This window comes from Camelina sativa, chromosome 8, assembly GCF_000633955.1.
Source record: "Camelina sativa cultivar DH55 chromosome 8, Cs, whole genome shotgun sequence".
Lineage (NCBI taxonomy): Eukaryota > Viridiplantae > Streptophyta > Magnoliopsida > Brassicales > Brassicaceae > Camelina > Camelina sativa.
In genome coordinates, this window is record NC_025692.1 from 27,437,935 (window position 1) to 27,454,104 (window position 16,170).

Genomic DNA, 16,170 nt, shown 5'->3' on the forward strand with positions numbered 1-16,170 from the left:
CATTACCGTGCGCGTGAGATCTGAAATCCCATAGTGAGAAGAGACCAATGGACACTCAACGCTAGAAGAAGATTCGCATGGACTCTATCTCTCTTTTACCAACCACATTAACATAACATTCCTCAAAACACCAATTCAGAATGCAACGAACCCATAACTCATAATGCACAAATCATGAAATCGATGATTCTTACTCTCTAACAACGAAGACAACCTAAATCAGATTTATCTTCCTCTAATGATAGGCTTATAACTATGTCTCACACCACACATTGACATAAGAACTAAAAGCTATGTGAATGACAGCAGTTCTTGGAGCTCGAATACAATACTGAAACAGTTGCAGAGCTCAGTACCAGTGTACGAGCAAGATCTCATTACCAAATCAATCAAGTTCCATCCTTTGTAATCAACCTAATACTAATAGGTTGTCTGAAATCTAATACTAGCATCCACACCTAATTGAGCAACAAGCTCAACATATCATCATCAATGGATCGAAGAATATAATCATTTTCAAAAATCAACTGATCAAGAGAGTGAGTAGTACATTATTATAACTGACAAACTTGTTTCTTGCAGATGGATTACAATAACAAAACACTACCAAAGAGATATAAGGGAAACACAAAGGATACAAACTACCAACAACAAATATCATCTTCTTCTTCTTTTCAAAGAGATTACTGCAAAATGGTCGCAAACCATTTCGTCTGGAATTTTACCCTTTTTTTTTTTGTTTCATTCTCTCTAATCACTCGGAGCGATTAGCGAACCTCTCAACCTTCTCATCGTTGAGATTGATCCCAACCATAGCTTCACCAAGGCCACAGCTGACCTCCACAAGCATCTCAGGGTCACTGTAATGAGTCACAGCCTGAACAATGGCACGTGCACGACGCGCCGGGTCACCACTCTTGAAGATACCAGAACCAACAAAGACACCGTCACATCCAAGCTGCATCATGAGAGCAGCATCAGCCGGAGTAGCGACACCACCGGCGGCGAATTGAACAACGGGAAGACGACCAAGCTGTTTGGTCTGCATCACGAGATCGTAAGGAGCGGCTAATTTCTTAGCGAAGGTGAAAACCTCATCGTCATCCATGTTCCTCAAAACCCTAATGTCACCCATAACGGACCTGACATGCCTAACAGCTTCAATAATGTTACCAGTCCCAGCCTCACCTTTGGTCCTAATCATGGCGGCACCTTCACGGATCCTCCTCAAAGCCTCGCCGAGATTCCTACAGCCGCAAACGAAAGGGATCCGGAAATTATGCTTGTTGATGTGATGGTCTTCGTCGGCGAGAGTCAAAACCTCGCTCTCATCGATGTAATCGATTCCAATAGCTTCAAGGATCTGAGCTTCAACGAAATGACCAATCCTGGCCTTAGCCATGACCGGAATCGTAACGGCCTGTTTGATATCTTTAATCATCTGAGGATCGCTCATCCGAGCAACGCCTCCTTGAGCACGGATGTCAGCGGGAACACGCTCCAAAGCCATGACGGCGCAAGCACCAGCTTCCTCGGCGATACGAGCTTGCTCGGCGTTGACGACATCCATGATAACACCACCACGGAGCATCTGAGCCAGACCGACCTTGACGGAGAAGGGGGATTTCTTAGCCTCCGTTATAGCACCGTTACCGTACACCGCAACAACGCCGGTTCCTTCCATTATCGGAGGAGATTGGATTGAATTGATTTTTTTTGTGTGGAGAAGAAAATGGAAGAAGAAAGATTTGTGATTTGGTGGTGAGGCGATTTATGGTCCTCGTCTATCTTATTAGATCGGCTTTATAGTGAGAGTTTGTGGCGGTGTGTCCCTTAATTAAAAAATAAAAATAGATGTTTTTTTTTTCTTCTTTTATTTTTTAATTTATAATAATAAATATTGAATTTTTCATTGGGAACTGTGTAGATTAAGTTATACACACGATTTCGGACGGTGTAGATTAAAAACACACGATTTCGATTATCGGGTTAACCACACATGTTTAGTGGACTGCATTTTAAGCTTTTAGCTAGCGTGTATTTAATATAATATTTTAAGTGATTTGAGTTTTTGTGAGATTTTAAATGATTTTGATGATTTTAAAGAAGTTGATATGATTTATTGTAAAATTCTTTCAAATCTCACCTAAAACCATGAGATTTGGATTTTTATATTTTAAATAAGAGGGATTNGCCCTCAAAATAAAAATAGATGTTTTTTTTTCTTCTTTTATTTTAATAATTATAATAATAAATATTGAAATTTTCATTGGGAACTGTGGGATTGAATTAAAAACACGATTTTAATAATTTTAGTGGACTGCATTTTAAGGTTTTAGCTAAAACTAAATTGAGAGAGTCGTCTCAAACTTGATTTTTTTTTTTTTTATCAAAGTGTTACGTAAAATGCATTGTTAAAATCAGCGAAAAAATGCTGACCAATAGTAACAAAGTTTTATAAAAGTACAAGTAACAACCAAATCGTAACAACCAAATCGTAACAACCAAAAAGTAACAAAGTTTTTTAAACGTTTTCCACAATTAATTTTTATGTAAAATTTGGAAAAAATATCTTCTGACACCAAGAAATGTAACTGGACCTCGTAGAATCCGCGACTGTCGCTCTAGTCCGCATTAATTGTTTCCATAAAAGACAAAGAGAAAAAGGAAATAATGTTGTAAAAGTAAGAAAGAGTTTTGGTGTTTCTCTCTTTTTTATTCTAATTCACTCATACAACAAAACAAGCACATTATATAGTAAAAGGCAAAGTTTAAACTTAAACTGAATAGATTATGGCTAATGGACTTTATACATGGCGATGAATTTTATATAATAAGATAAGTAATAAGTCGGTTATGGAAGTCTACTCCAAATGTTTTAACAAATAAAAAGTTTTGCAGAAAAATGAATTGCATGCTTATAAAAATCATTAATTATGTAAAGCATCTTTTTTCCTTCTTAAAAACAAATTTTGTTTTTCTTTATCATCATAATCAATCCATTATCCATAGCCAATCGTTATGCAATTGTTGTACGTTAGGTTTTATAGCTAAAATATTTCTAGAAAAAACAAAAAAGACTCGAAAAAGAAAGAAATTAAAATCCTTTAGCAAGCAGTTTGTGATGATAAAAGTAAAATAGGCGGCTTTGGTTGAAAAGGAAGGCCCGCCTCTCGTTTGCAATCAGTGGGATTTTTCCACTCAAATCAGTCGACCCCGGCGGCCCAATACACTTCCAACTTGGTCTTCTTGACTACTTTGACTGTTTAGTGTAACATTCACATATAAAAGTCCAAAATTTATTCAGTATAACTTAACTATTCATAGAATTAGTGATAAGTGGATGATCGATTATTTAGTCAAATAGGAAGTTCGATTCTCAAATAATTGTAGTTTTTGTCAATTAAGGATAACAATCTTTCGTGGAGGTTTAAGACATGCTGCTACTAAAACCGGTTTGTTATAAACATCCTATAGTTTTTATAAACACTAACAAAATGCTATATGAGCAATTCGTGTCTATAATTCGAAATCTTTGTGAGATTATTTGTTTGGAAACAACCATATATGGTAGATAACGAATGACCATATTTATTTTCCGTATAAAGAAATCGTTACAGCACTTTGAAAAAATATTAATAAATAAATTTTGAGCAATGCTCAAGCGCTAGGCGTTAACTAGGCGGTAATCCAACGCCTAGCGCCTAAAACGCCTAATCGCAATCTAGACGGTTTTAGACGGTTTAATCGTTTATACTATAAAGTAATATATATCTGATATTATATACATAATTATACAAAATATTTATAAGAATAATAAAAATGTTAAATCAAAAACAAAAAATAGGTAAAAATATTATTTCAATTTATTTTAAATAATATATTAAACATTTATAATTATATTTATAGAAATAAACCTTATAAATTTTAAGTTTGTGCAATTAAAATTTTAAAAATACACTATAATGATGATACTACAATTTTAGGCGGTCAAAGCGGTCGTCTATGCGGTGCTATAGCGCCTAGCGCCTAGACGGGGCGGAGGCGAACGCCTAAAACGCTTTTTAGAACACTGATTTTGAGTAATAAATATATATACAACACAAAAAAAAAAAAAAACAAATTGGTCAAATTAGGAGCAGCAATCAACGCACACAACCAAACCATTCTCATTGCATATCAAACACTGAGTCCTTGATCCATCTCCGGAGATAATCCGGCGGCTACCTCTGCATCCCTCACACATCAGAAACCTAAACCCATCGCATCGCAGGCAACGTTCATTTCCGGTGATTGGAACGCCCTCAAACAGAACCTTAAACATACCTTGCTCGTGCAGACCCAATACCCTCTGAGCTCCTCTGATGCATCTTCCTTTAACGAACAGAACCGGAGGCAGAACCTCTGTTTCCTCCGCCGCTGAGATTCGTCGGAGCTCTTCTCTATACTCTCTATGCATCGACACATCTCTCTCGTAGTACTTAACCTTAAAACTATCAAGCAGAAATCGGATCATGTTGCAGTCGTCGAACGTTTTTCTGATTCCCCGGAGAGTCGTCGTGTAGAAAACAACTGATTCCTCTCCTCCCGGAGGACACCGCTCCTCAAATTCCAACAACGGATCGATAACGGCATCGCCGTCTTCTCCGTTCACTCCTTCCGCGGTCGCGTTGACTATCTGAAGGGCGTTGACATTTTCTTCTTTCCGTCTATCCTCTTCGACGCGGATCACCGGAGGAAGGGTATTCTCGTCTTTTTCGATTTCCTCTTCAACGGGAAAGGGGATATGGTTTTCTTCATCATCGATTCTGGAGAAATCGTCTATCTTCTTAAAGCCCACTGCTGCTAATTCAAACGCTTCTAACAGCTTCGGATCGAAAAGTGTGCTCGAATTCAAATCAGGTCTTCTAAACCCAGATCCAATAGCTTTATGAGATCCGTTAGAAACTTCCGATTTGCTCTCTTTCTGATCACACGGAACTCTCGGAATCTGGTTTACCGGAGGCCGGACGTTCTCCTTGTCGCCGACGACACTTCTAGAAGCTTCTTCTCTCTCGTTTTCCACAAGTTCCTCCTTTACGTTTGCGATTTGATCTCCAGGCTTCTGAGGGGTTCTCCAGATAGAACCGGCGGCTGTTATCTGAGGAATGGGGTTAGATATCTTTGGAAGAAACTCAGAGATCCCATCTTCTGCAGCAGAAAGCACCTGAAGAATCCGATCCTGATTCAGATACTCGCCGGCTCTAAACGATTTTAATTTCTTTGCAAACTTCATTCTCGATGACTTCATCTCCCTCCAGTGTTTTTTTACTTCACCGGAGATCTGTACCAATCAGATAACAAAATTCGAGAAAAGCTAGTTGGGGATAAATTAGGGTAAAAGAAAAAAAAAAAAAAAAAAAAGGGCGATGAGGATGATGAATTGATGATGATTCAATTTCAGCCCCAACGGCTAGTGAAAAGATGGTAGCTTCTCTTTTTCTTTTCGGGGGAAAACAAATGAGAGAGTGTGACCACTAAGCAAGTGCCACGTCTGTAGACGATTTAACAAAACATCGATTATCGCAACGGTACATAAAAACTGGGCATCTTCCAAATTGGCCACTTAAACCGAACCACATTAGAATTACACATTAAACCGGAACCGCTAATCACTTTTATATGTATGCCAAAAACAAGCGACGACGTATTGCCAAAATCAGATTTGGCCAAACCATTTGTCAAATTAAAAAAAAAGGGACCAAAAAACGTTTACAAACCCCATCAAGAGCATTAAGTCACTGAGTTTTCTCTTTAAGTACATAGACAAACAGCTTCAAATTGTACGTTCTGCTCCATCCTAATTTCTTTCTCCTATGGTTTTATAGTTTTCTACAGAAGTCAGACAACCACACCACCAACTTCTTCTTCCAAAAACTTTAATCGCCTGTTCAGCTGCATCTAGCTCAGTAGTGAATCGTCTCTCTACCCGGGCGCTAGGATACTAAACCGGCACACGCTTGCCACGGTACTTGTCAAAGAACTACACATTGCATAAACAAAAACCAGTCAATCGATCGCATTAGCCAACAACTGGCAGAATATGCAACAGAGTTAATAATAAAGTTAAGGCAAACTGACAAAACACTAGACCTAGAAACTCAAGACTGACAAAACACTAGGCCTAGAAACTCAAGACTGACAAAACACTAGGCCTAGAAACTCAAGATCATCAGACACAATGAGAGAATGATCCATTGTAATTTGGATAGCCAAACTGGGAATCACATGAGTTCTGTTTCTGTATGTGGATCGGAGTAATACATCTATCTCACCAGGTTTTGAGCAGTTCACATGGATAAATTGTTATTGATAACATTGAGTAACGGCATGTGGTAGTGGAAGTCTACGAGTCTCATGCAAAGACAATTATTAGTGAATTTTGAATTGGAGACATACCGTTCTAATATATGGTTGCTGAATGATCCAACCGAGAACTGGTATCTTCTGAGCAAAAACTGCCAAGGTTGGCCAGAAGCCACTGAAATACAAAACGCTTTTAGTATCTGTTTACATTCCCACAAGCTGTATCAGTAAATAAGAAGAAAAATAGCAAAAAGACCTGAAGAGTACGAAAAAGCCATAGGTCTCCAACATCATTCCCAGGATTGGCCACCCAATGACAACAAAAAAGAAACCGACGCCAAAAGAAATAGTTCCCTGAGTGGAGAATATGTAAAAGCCAAATGAACATGCGTATAAGGATAAATATGTAAAGATATATCTGAGACGGATCCAGAGATATTGACAAGATACAGAAAGATGGCAAAAGCAACTAGACCTTATAATTTTGACGTTTCATGAAAAACTGCATGGTAGACTTGAAGCCAATGGTTAGACTAACACCCGATATGAAAAGAATCTGAGAAAACATGAAAAGAAACAAGCTATCTCACTCTTAGTTTTGTACTATGCAAGAATAGTGGTCAAAGCATTAGAAAACAAAGAAATCTGAGGTACTTACGTTTCCCATGGCAAGTAATCCCTTATCAAACACAAAGACTACTCCCAAAAACGAGAAAAATACTCCAAATCCTGTGAGCCCTAACCCGATTTCTGTTTCAAATCACATAAAGTATAACCAAGTTCAGTAGGAATAACTTTGCACCCTGATGATAATATACAGGAAAATAAATGGATTCCCCAACAATAACATGACATCGGATGATCTACTCACTCAATAACGTAATAAGTATAACTAAGTAACATGACAACGGATTATTTCTAGAAATCACAATGTAGACGTACTTTTTCGGTCATTCATTTCGAAGGACATCATGATTCCCGGATTCAGCTGCTTCTACCTTTCGCTGTCAATAGGCAAGAAACAATGTTGAAATTCAGGAATTAGACGATTAAAAGTAGAAACATTAGTGTTACAAACTTAGGATCGCATAGAGATCCAAAACTCTGGCATCAGTTTTGGCGAAAATCAATGTTTGGAGTCATTCTATGGATTTGAAGTCGACTAGAGATACTAGTTACGGAATCAAACGTATAAACCCTAGGTTGTTCAATCGAAAACAAATAGACTGCCCACAGAGCGAGAAGAGCGATTGATTCAACGATACTAGAATCTAATCAGACGAATTGCAGAAATTGAAAAGATTCAAGTGAAAACGATGATCATATCAAAAAAGGTTATCAAACAGAAACCGCTACGGTGCCAGGGTAACTTACAGATCTGGAATTAGGGGAAGAAGAAGGCGTAGAAAACCTAGCACGCAGATTCCTCGAAGACGATCTAGAAAAAAATTATCAAACATGTCAGGCGAATTTTGTAATCGGAATTGATAGATCAGTGCAACGAACATGAGCAGGAGATCGTGATGATGAACAAAAAAAACAAAGATGGGGATAGAGAAGAGAGAAACGAACTTGCTCGCAGAAGAGACAAATGGCCGGAGGGAGGAGCAGAAGGCGATGCGAGAGAGAGCACGGTGGGGGTCGTGATTTGTTTGCTAGAAATCAAAATTCCGTACCCGGTGAGTGCCCCAATCGGAAAGAAAGATATAGTGCGCTTGGGAACAATGTAAATTATGTGTCTTCACCATTCACCACTTGACACATGTCACTCTGTTGTACACCGTTTAAAATAAAACGAAATACGAATATACTTTATATTATATATCAATTATTTGCAATCAGAAAATAATTGTTTTGTACACTTTTTGTTATCAAATCGTTAGCTTTGCTGTTCCTTGTTCATAGAGCAGTTTGTGTAATCTCTTTTTTCTCATCAATTAGGGGAGCTTTGTTATAAAAATCTTTCATATTGCAAACCGATTCTAAGAGATATTTGTATAATTTCAATCATTTCTAGTTGTGGTCATAAGTTTGTCCTTTGTTTTTGTTTAGTATAAGGCAATATATCTATGTAATTTCAATTGTCGTCCTAAGTTTGTTTTTCGTTTCTTGTAGTTTGAAGCTTTCTTGAGTAATCATGGAGGTTATTCAAACGAGAGAACTGAACTGGAGCATACTATTTACGAAATAAAAGTCGATCCTCACCACCTTGAAGTTGCCATGGCAATGTAGGTTATATATATCACAATCAGATCATTTTTTTTTATATTGTGCTATTTGTTTTCCATTGTTACAATTTTTTCTTCTTCTCATTTTCAGATTTTCACAAATATTTATTGCACCTCTTCTGAACATCTCCTCCATGAAAAGAGAGATTAGTGCCATTGACTCAGGTTTAAGTTTAATTGCCACTTTAACTTTTTTATAAGAGATACACAAACTTCATTTTGTAATTTCTGACCATTCTGAACGGCTTCTCATGCAAATCGTTTCACAAAGTAGCCACTCAAATAGAAACATGTTGGAAGCGCTGAAATCAATTTCTTTTGACGATTTAGCAAGGTTCATTCCTGATTTGTGATCTCAGGTATTTGCATGTAACATTTTATTTTTCATTTTCGAATAGCATTCCTTTGATTACTTTGATTGAGTGGCTTCTTGGCAGATATTCATCAAGGGTATATTTTTTGGTGATATTCTAAAAAACGAAACGATGAGTATCTCTAATGGTTTTCATAGTCTGCAAATATCACCACTCCTCGAGAATTTGAGAGAGAGAGGAAGAATAGTTCATCTTGCCAAACATAGAGTTGATGTGAAGGTGGAGAATATGTTTGAAACTAATTCTCTAACAAAGGTACTAATAGATACTTGGCTACTTTCCAATTGGTTCAAATAGATTATTGTGTTTTATGCTTGTGAATACGTTGTTTTGTAGGTCTACTTTCCAATTGGTCTTGGAAAAGTCAAAGAACCTAGGGAAATGTCAATGCTAAATCTCTTTGTCTCCATTATAAGTGAGAAGTTATCTTAAGCTAATTTGTTACTTAGCTTTCAAATCTATTTTGCCTCCAGGACACAAGAGGAGCTTGGTTATTTTGTTCAATGAAAAACTTGTTTGCTACAAGGAGCCGCCGGTCTTGATATTTGCATTGTGAAACTCTTTGGGATGTGCTTGGTAAGTTTGTGAAACTCTTTGGGATGTGCTTGGTAAGTTTGTTTATATAATAAGTTCATGAATTTGTTTGTAAATTTGTCTACATCATTTCATTTACTTCTATATTTACAAGAAAGTTTGTGTGATGAGACTTTTCAAGATTACAAAATTGGTGTAATTTCGATGTTGTCAAATGACAGTGGGAAATAATTTATTTCGAATTTAACCATTTTTTTAAAGTAATTTATTTTTAAAGCTTAATTATTTTTAAATATAAATTAAATTTTTCTTATTTTTATTTAATTACTAAAATTGTTTAATAATAAAGGTATTTCTGTCCAATGAATTTCATTATAAAATGTCTAGTTTTCAAATAACTATAATATTAAGTGTAGTTTTCAAATTTCTTATAAGATTTGGTGTATTTATAAAAATCTCCCAATTGTATTTCATTGAACAAATTGTTTAGAGTTTAGTTCCATAGATTAACAATTAAAAAGGGATCTGTATATGGGAACAGACTGTTCCATAAAGGTAGTGAATTCATCAAACTGATTTGCAATATTTCTTGTAGATAGTAGTCTAGAGTTTACTTGCCATAGATAGTTAAAATTGTGAAATCAAATGCATGAAAATGTTTGAAGTCACTAACTTATCACTGTTTTATTCAGTTACATATTTGATTTCTACGCCAAAGAGAAAGAACGAACTTATGCTGATCACGATTCACGAAGAAGGATATTTTGGAATGGTACAAAAAGTATTCTAGGTTGTCATCTCTACATTGCCATAGAGTTGTTGTTTGAAGCTGCTTAGCTAAGCTGATTCAGGTGAAAAAAAATATATATATACTAACACGTATGAACAACAACAACAACAACAATTGATCCCATATATATATAAGCTAAAACAACCCTATTACTATTTACTCGATAAAAAAAAATGAATTGGTGATACCTTGAAGACTTAGCAACATCAGGCGATACATATTCCTCCTGTTATATATATATATATATAGAAAACTCGTAAGAATCAATCAATAAACCAAGACACGGAAACTTCAATTGCAATAAGGTATGCAGGGATGACAAATAGAAAATAATAACCTTCTTAACACTGCGACAAAAACAGGGAATATGATCAATTCTTATCTCTTTTCTAATTTGAAAACAGGTACGAAATGGTGGAGGTGGTTCAGCAAAGGGGCTGTATGCGGGCTTGTGAAATAATCTCCCCATTATTGCGCTGTGCCCAGTGCCCTCCTCCTTCCTAGCTGGAAACCTAGCTGTTTATATTATGAATCTATGATGCTAAATATCGGAAAACAAATATTTTTACATGATTTATACTGTGTTTTTGGAAATATATAGATAATTTCGATATATAAAAATGGAAATGTTTTTCATCTTTTTGTTAAGAAAATTAGTAGTTATATTTTTGAAAGGACTGATTACCTATCAAAATTTTGGAGTAATTCTCATATGAGAAAGAGAGCATCATGAGTGTTTTTTTTACTTTTCTTTGGGTCAATATTCGCATCTATATATACTGTATGTTGTTTGTTACCCATCCTGTCCATCATCATCATTTAACTATAAAAAAGAAATGACGCTGAAGTTATGGAATCAGAAAAATATTATTTCGGATGAACCGGGTTCGATGATATATGGTTACAAGTACAACCAAGCCGAGAAAAACTCCGGAATCCATACATCGTACACAGAAACAAGCACTCTTATGGCTTTTCTCCATCCCACACTTGTCTTTACATCTATACAACAGATACGGTAATGCGAGGAAACCAACAACAGCAAGCAACGTGCATTGTTGTGTGTTAGACATTGAAGATCTTCTTTACCTTCCTGATCTTCCTACGACATACAGGGCAAAAACCTGATGTTTCAGCTATCCTGCGTATTACATCCAATTTTTTAAAAGTCATCATTAATGTTAACCCAGACCGATTTTAAAACCAAACAAAAAAGATCATATCCTAATATTGTTTAAACGAAGTCATGTTTTATCCCAAAAATGGAAGGAATGAGTTATTTATTACCGTGTCCCGCACTGGAAGCAAGCAACGCAGTGACCACAAGAGAGGAAGAAACAGTCTCTAGGCGCATCATAGCAAATCGCACAGAGATATCTTGTACTACTGTGGCCTTCACCATGTGCGCCTTCCAGTTCCTCAGTACTTGTCAAGATAGAACTGTAGGACGAGCACCAGCTCGAGTTATCGTCGTCTTTGCCCGGAATTAGAGGAGCTACATCATCATTTTCATCAACAGCTTCGTCTTCGGAGACTGGTTGTCGTTTATTGAAAAGACCCGAGACAATTAACAAGAGTGCTGTCACTACACCTGTAATTAAAAAAAAAAATCCCAGGAGAAAAGCAAAATTTTATAAAAGAAGTCTTAACGAAAACATCGGTTACTATGACTCACTCAAAAGATTAACAGAAAGAGCATTACCCATGCAAACTAAGTATGCAATCCACCTTGGTTCATATGAGAGCTTTGCACAGAACTCATTCTTAGAATTGTTCTGAACAACAAGAAGAGAGTTGAATTCAGGTCGTAATATTTCTTCTCGAATATACATAAAAAATGTGAACTATTTTGTATTGCTCTATGAACTCGTTTGGTAAGGAAGAGTGAAATAGAAAGACGAGACATACCAGCTTTGGACCTGGTGATGTTAGTATCGCAGCATTAGTTCCAAATAATGGAACACTTAGAGTGCACTTGTCATTAGGGAAAGAGCAATTGTAATAAGCATTTGTAGTATCATACAATATCCCCTCGACTTGAATGTCAATCGTCGCCTGAACATAGATATTGTGTGAGAATATTATGACAAAAAGAGAGCTACTCCGGATTAGAAAGGGGCAAAATACTGCAGTAAAACTAACAATTGAGGCTCTTGTTTCACAAATTTACCCTATAAATTTAACATATATCATTATAAGTTGCTTCAGCTTTTACCTTCACTTCATTCAGGTATACGTTGCCTACTGCAACGTAATAGCTCGACGACTTAGTTATGTCCTGCTCAATGTAACCACTATCTGTCAAAAATAAAATAGGTAGAGTGTGAGTGAGCTCATGAATATTACGAATTAAAACCTATCATGTTAAAAGTCGTGATTGCTTACCAGAGATTATATGCCATGATAATGTGGTGTCTGGACGTGTAGGGTCCTGTACCCACTCAGAGAGCCCATCCACACCTTCGATTATGAATGCATAAAAAAGCTGAATTACTAAACAACTATTTCTTATTGACAGCCAATAAAGACCAGAATACATCACGAAATCTCAAATATCAAATCAGGGGAAGGAACAAACTACAGTAGCCAATGCACCAAAGGTAGTGATAAGAATGATTACGAAGTAGACAATTCATTAATAGCTGTCTTAGACTCTTAGTGGATCCCAAAACATCACCAAACACACGACTTTGCCAATAAACTATTGTGACGCTAACTTAAAGTAACCAACAAAAAGAATATAAGAGCATCCATCTAACTTACTGAAGTAAAAAATATTAAAAAAAAGGATTCGTCTCAAGCATACCTTGGGCTATGACAAGGTAGAGGGAAGAACCCACAGATTCAACATTGTATGAAACTTTTAAGCGTGACCCCTTGTTCAAATACTGTATCCAATACTGAAAAGAGTAGCAAAACAAAAAGGTATCAGTGCCCGTTGCATAGCCATTTCTAGATAGCAGAGGTAAAGAGAAAGAGAGAGAGAGCTTAATGACCTTGTAAGAATCATTTGGCACGGCTAGATAGTGAAGTTCAGACCATTTAGCCGGAACATCAAGCTGTGGGGCTTGGTTCAATCCATAGAGTATCAAACCTGATCCCTTGTTCCCTAATTCTTCCACCTTGAGAAAGAAACACGATATCAGGAAAGTTCGACGACAATGGTGGGATCCTAATGCATGAGAGGAGAGAAACATACAATAACATTTTGGACGAACACTGAAGTTGGCTTGATAAGGAACGAAGCGTTTGGTCCCAACCATACGGTCGTGGTGCCGTAAAGTCCCAGAATCAAAGTCATCGACACTGAATTCAAATTCAATGACAAACACAAATAATCATCAACAAAAAAAAAACATTCACACAAGGGAAGCATAGATTGAAAATTCGAATCTCACCGAAGATACAGAAGGTAGCAACGACGACAACGCAAGACCAAGGGTCTTCAGAAGAAGTCGAACCATCCCTGACGTTCTCAGATGCAACAATGCTCCCATGGCGGTAATCGTACTCGGAACGATTCCATGGTGGTCGATCACGATGATCAAAACCACTATCGTGTGCGTGTTCAAAGCGGTGATACCCGGTCTCTTCGCGGGTCACAGGAGGAGGAGGAGAAGAAGACGAAGCGAGAGAATCAGGAAGAGACATGTCGTGAATCGAATCGAATCGAGGAATGAAGAAATCGAATAGAAGAAGGTAAAACCCTAAACGCAGGGTTGGGGTTAATGTTGAGGAACGAACGATGATGACAGAGATTTGAACGACGGGTCGGCTTCTTCTCTTTCTTCATCGTCACGCTCTTTGAACGGTGGATTCACCCACACATTTTTTAGAGAGAGAGAGAGAGAGAGAAAAAAAGAGACGACTTTGGACAAAGTAAAACATTTCCTCTAATTTTTTATTTTAATTTTTTTTTTAAATCTCAAATAAAATCATACTAATTAAATCTCTTTTGGTTTGGAGTTTAAGACAGGCTGGTCTCGTCTCGTCTTAAACAATTTACCGTAACACCCTATACCCATCTGTCATAAAGCGAAGGTAATTTCGTAAATATGACATATAAGTGAGGGGCTTATACGTAAATTATCAGACTCGAGTTCACATATCCGGGACACGCAGTCTTCGTCTGTCTTTTCCAACCTGGTTTTTCGACATAGGTGGAAAAAAAACAGATCTACAAAAAAAAAAAAATCCCCAAATTCAATTTCAAAATTCGAAGCCTCAAAAGAAACCCTAATTTTTTTTTGAATCGAGTTGCTGCTTCTCTCTCAAATCTCAATCTAGGCCCTGGTGGGGTTAAGGACCTCACGTAACATTGGGACGCGATGGGAGATTTCAATCTCGCTCTCGTGATTGTAGCGATCGTTGTTTGCGTCATTGTTTTCATCTCCAGCATCTACCTCCTCGTTAACTACCAGCATCCAGATGATGCGAACCAGGCTTATTTCCCCAAATTCGTTGTTGTTTTTGGTTTATCCATTGCTATGATCTCCATTCTCATGTTGCCCGCCGATGTGGCTAACCGGCATGCTTGTCGCCATTCGATTTACAACGGCGCCTGCAACCTCACTTTGCCCATGAAGGATCTTTGGCTTGCCGTTTACATTATCGACGCTGTCCTTGTCTTCTTCGTTATCCCTTTCGCTATGTTTTTCTATGAAGGCGACCAGGACAAGTTTGTTTCTTTCTCCACGACTTTATATTTTGTGAGTTTTTAAAGTTGATAATCGAAAGTTGCTGATGTTTTTTGTTTTTGTTTTTGTGGGATTGCGTTTTTACTGCAGGAGTCTTGGAAAGAGGATAAAAAGTGCTTTGATTTGGGTAGTTACTACTGCTGTTGTTTGTGCTCTGGTGCTTGGGATATTATACGGTTAGTGTTGTTACTGTGCTTTGATTTCTTTTGTAGATTTGAGCTTCGTATTCTCCCTGGTTTGATGAAAGTTCTGAGAGTATGTTGGAGTAGTGATTGACCATTTGTCGGATTGTGAAAATGGTGATTATCTGATGTTCTTCTTATTTACATAGTGATGTGAGATCATTAGATGATGTTTTGTCTTGCCCAGCTCTTTTTAGAGTCCTTCCACACCTATGTGTTTGGCTTACATACATGAGCATAGCTCTTCTTTTTTTAATCTTCTATGAGGCTTCCAAGTTTGCTTGTAGTTTCGTGATCTTTAAGTTTCTGCTTATAATGTGCTTCTACAATCTATTATTTAGGAGTCATTGGAAAGGTGGACTTCTCTGTCCGGCACTTGTCTTCTGCCACAACCACTTTCCCTACTTCATGGCAGTTTTCAAATAATCAACCTTGCATTGGTAACACTGCTCGTCAGGTAATACTTGATCTTTTTTTGTATTCTTGGTATCAGTTTATCTCTCATTAGTCTCTATGCAAGTATATTTCAAAGTGTAACATATTGTTCGTGCTCCTTTGTTTAATTGATTGGCAGTGCTCAGCATATACAGCTAATGCTGCATCTGAGAAGACGTGGACCATGCGTACTACGTTTCCAGAATATGTTGTTGCTCTAGCTACAATTGTTGGGTCAGTGCTCTTCACGGTATGTACATTCCTCTGTTAGGTGTTTGTGTTAAAAGTTGCACCTCATTGTCTTGGAAGGCATGTTATCTTTCTTATATTAAGGAGGCTTGGTTGTGTTCTCTTGTAGTTAAAAGTCTTTTGGTGGCTGTCATTTTTTTGTTTCCTCTAAAGATTCTGAGAAACTCTTTTATCTCAAATGTTTTAGATATTTGGTGGTGTTGGTATTGCTTGTCTACCCTTGGGACTTATCACCGCATTCATCAGACGACCAAAGGCTGTTATCACTCGGTCACAGTATATAAAGGTTCATTGTGCTGGTTTTTTAGTTGTCTTCATGCCAAGCTTTTCTAAAGA

At 37.2% G+C, this 16,170-nt stretch overlaps 6 protein-coding genes across 6 annotated transcripts in view; 2 read left to right on the forward strand and 4 right to left on the reverse strand.

The window, feature by feature from the left end:
* LOC104708991 (pyridoxal 5'-phosphate synthase subunit PDX1.3) lies at positions 498–1,789 on the reverse strand. The gene has a single exon (XM_010425650.2). It carries the CDS (start codon positions 1,682–1,684, stop codon positions 755–757), a length of 930 nt encoding a protein of 309 aa, XP_010423952.1. The 5' UTR covers positions 1,685–1,789; the 3' UTR covers positions 498–754.
* Positions 3,944–5,402, reverse strand: LOC104708992 (glutaredoxin domain-containing cysteine-rich protein 1-like). Its single transcript, XM_010425651.2, has one exon. It carries the CDS (start codon positions 5,288–5,290, stop codon positions 4,133–4,135), a length of 1,158 nt encoding a protein of 385 aa, XP_010423953.1. The 5' UTR covers positions 5,291–5,402; the 3' UTR covers positions 3,944–4,132.
* LOC104708993 (vesicle transport protein GOT1) lies at positions 5,634–8,027 on the reverse strand. Its single transcript, XM_010425652.2, has 8 exons — positions 7,918–8,027; positions 7,720–7,783; positions 7,288–7,349; positions 7,004–7,095; positions 6,821–6,901; positions 6,602–6,699; positions 6,439–6,520; positions 5,634–6,022 (listed from the first exon to the last, which is right to left on the reverse strand). Exons 3-8 carry the CDS (start codon positions 7,316–7,318, stop codon positions 5,984–5,986), a joined length of 423 nt encoding a protein of 140 aa, XP_010423954.1. The 5' UTR covers positions 7,319–7,349; positions 7,720–7,783; positions 7,918–8,027; the 3' UTR covers positions 5,634–5,983.
* Positions 9,059–10,308, forward strand: LOC109125992. The gene is given in 5 exon segments (XM_019228861.1): positions 9,059–9,202; positions 9,284–9,362; positions 9,636–9,711; positions 10,174–10,213; positions 10,216–10,308. Coding segments are annotated over 5 exon segments (432 nt in total).
* On the reverse strand, positions 11,109–14,170 carry LOC104708994. The gene is made up of 10 exons (XM_010425653.2): positions 13,670–14,170; positions 13,471–13,577; positions 13,268–13,393; positions 13,078–13,171; positions 12,657–12,731; positions 12,487–12,569; positions 12,180–12,326; positions 11,974–12,046; positions 11,559–11,862; positions 11,109–11,412 (listed from the first exon to the last, which is right to left on the reverse strand). The coding sequence occupies exons 1-10, from the start codon at positions 13,920–13,922 to the stop codon at positions 11,337–11,339; spliced, it is 1,338 nt and encodes a 445-aa protein (XP_010423955.1). The 5' UTR covers positions 13,923–14,170; the 3' UTR covers positions 11,109–11,336.
* Positions 14,458–16,170, forward strand: part of LOC104709999 (LIMR family protein At5g01460-like) — a 4,397-nt gene continuing 2,684 nt past the window's right edge. The window contains exons 1-5 of the mRNA XM_019228862.1: positions 14,458–14,949; positions 15,059–15,144; positions 15,492–15,607; positions 15,725–15,835; positions 16,022–16,157. Coding sequence (XP_019084407.1) covers positions 14,600–14,949; positions 15,059–15,144; positions 15,492–15,607; positions 15,725–15,835; positions 16,022–16,157 — 799 coding nt within the window. The 5' untranslated portion in view covers positions 14,458–14,599. The remainder of the gene's footprint in view (positions 14,950–15,058; positions 15,145–15,491; positions 15,608–15,724; positions 15,836–16,021; positions 16,158–16,170) is intronic.

Excerpts from the sequence above, each read along its gene's own strand:
- LOC104708991 (XM_010425650.2), bottom strand. The coding sequence starts at position 1,684 with ATGGAAGGAACCGGCGTTGTTGCGGTGTACGGTAACGGTGCTATAACG.
- LOC104708992 (XM_010425651.2), bottom strand. The coding sequence starts at position 5,290 with ATGAAGTCATCGAGAATGAAGTTTGCAAAGAAATTAAAATCGTTTAGA.
- LOC104708993 (XM_010425652.2), bottom strand. The coding sequence starts at position 7,318 with ATGATGTCCTTCGAAATGAATGACCGAAAAA. Across the intron at positions 6,902-7,003 it reads GATTACTTGCCATGGGAAAC|ATTCTTTTCATATCGGGTGT; the intron begins GTAAGTACCTCA and ends ATGTTTTCTCAG. Across the intron at positions 6,521-6,601 it reads GGCTTTTTCGTACTCTTCAG|TGGCTTCTGGCCAACCTTGG; the intron begins GTCTTTTTGCTA and ends TTTGTATTTCAG.
- LOC104708994 (XM_010425653.2), bottom strand. The coding sequence starts at position 13,922 with ATGTCTCTTCCTGATTCTCTCGCTTCGTCTTCTTCTCCTCCTCCTCCT. Across the intron at positions 12,327-12,486 it reads TATACCTGAATGAAGTGAAG|GCGACGATTGACATTCAAGT; the intron begins GTAAAAGCTGAA and ends ATCTATGTTCAG. Across the intron at positions 11,413-11,558 it reads TGCTTCCAGTGCGGGACACG|GATAGCTGAAACATCAGGTT; the intron begins GTAATAAATAAC and ends TGTAATACGCAG.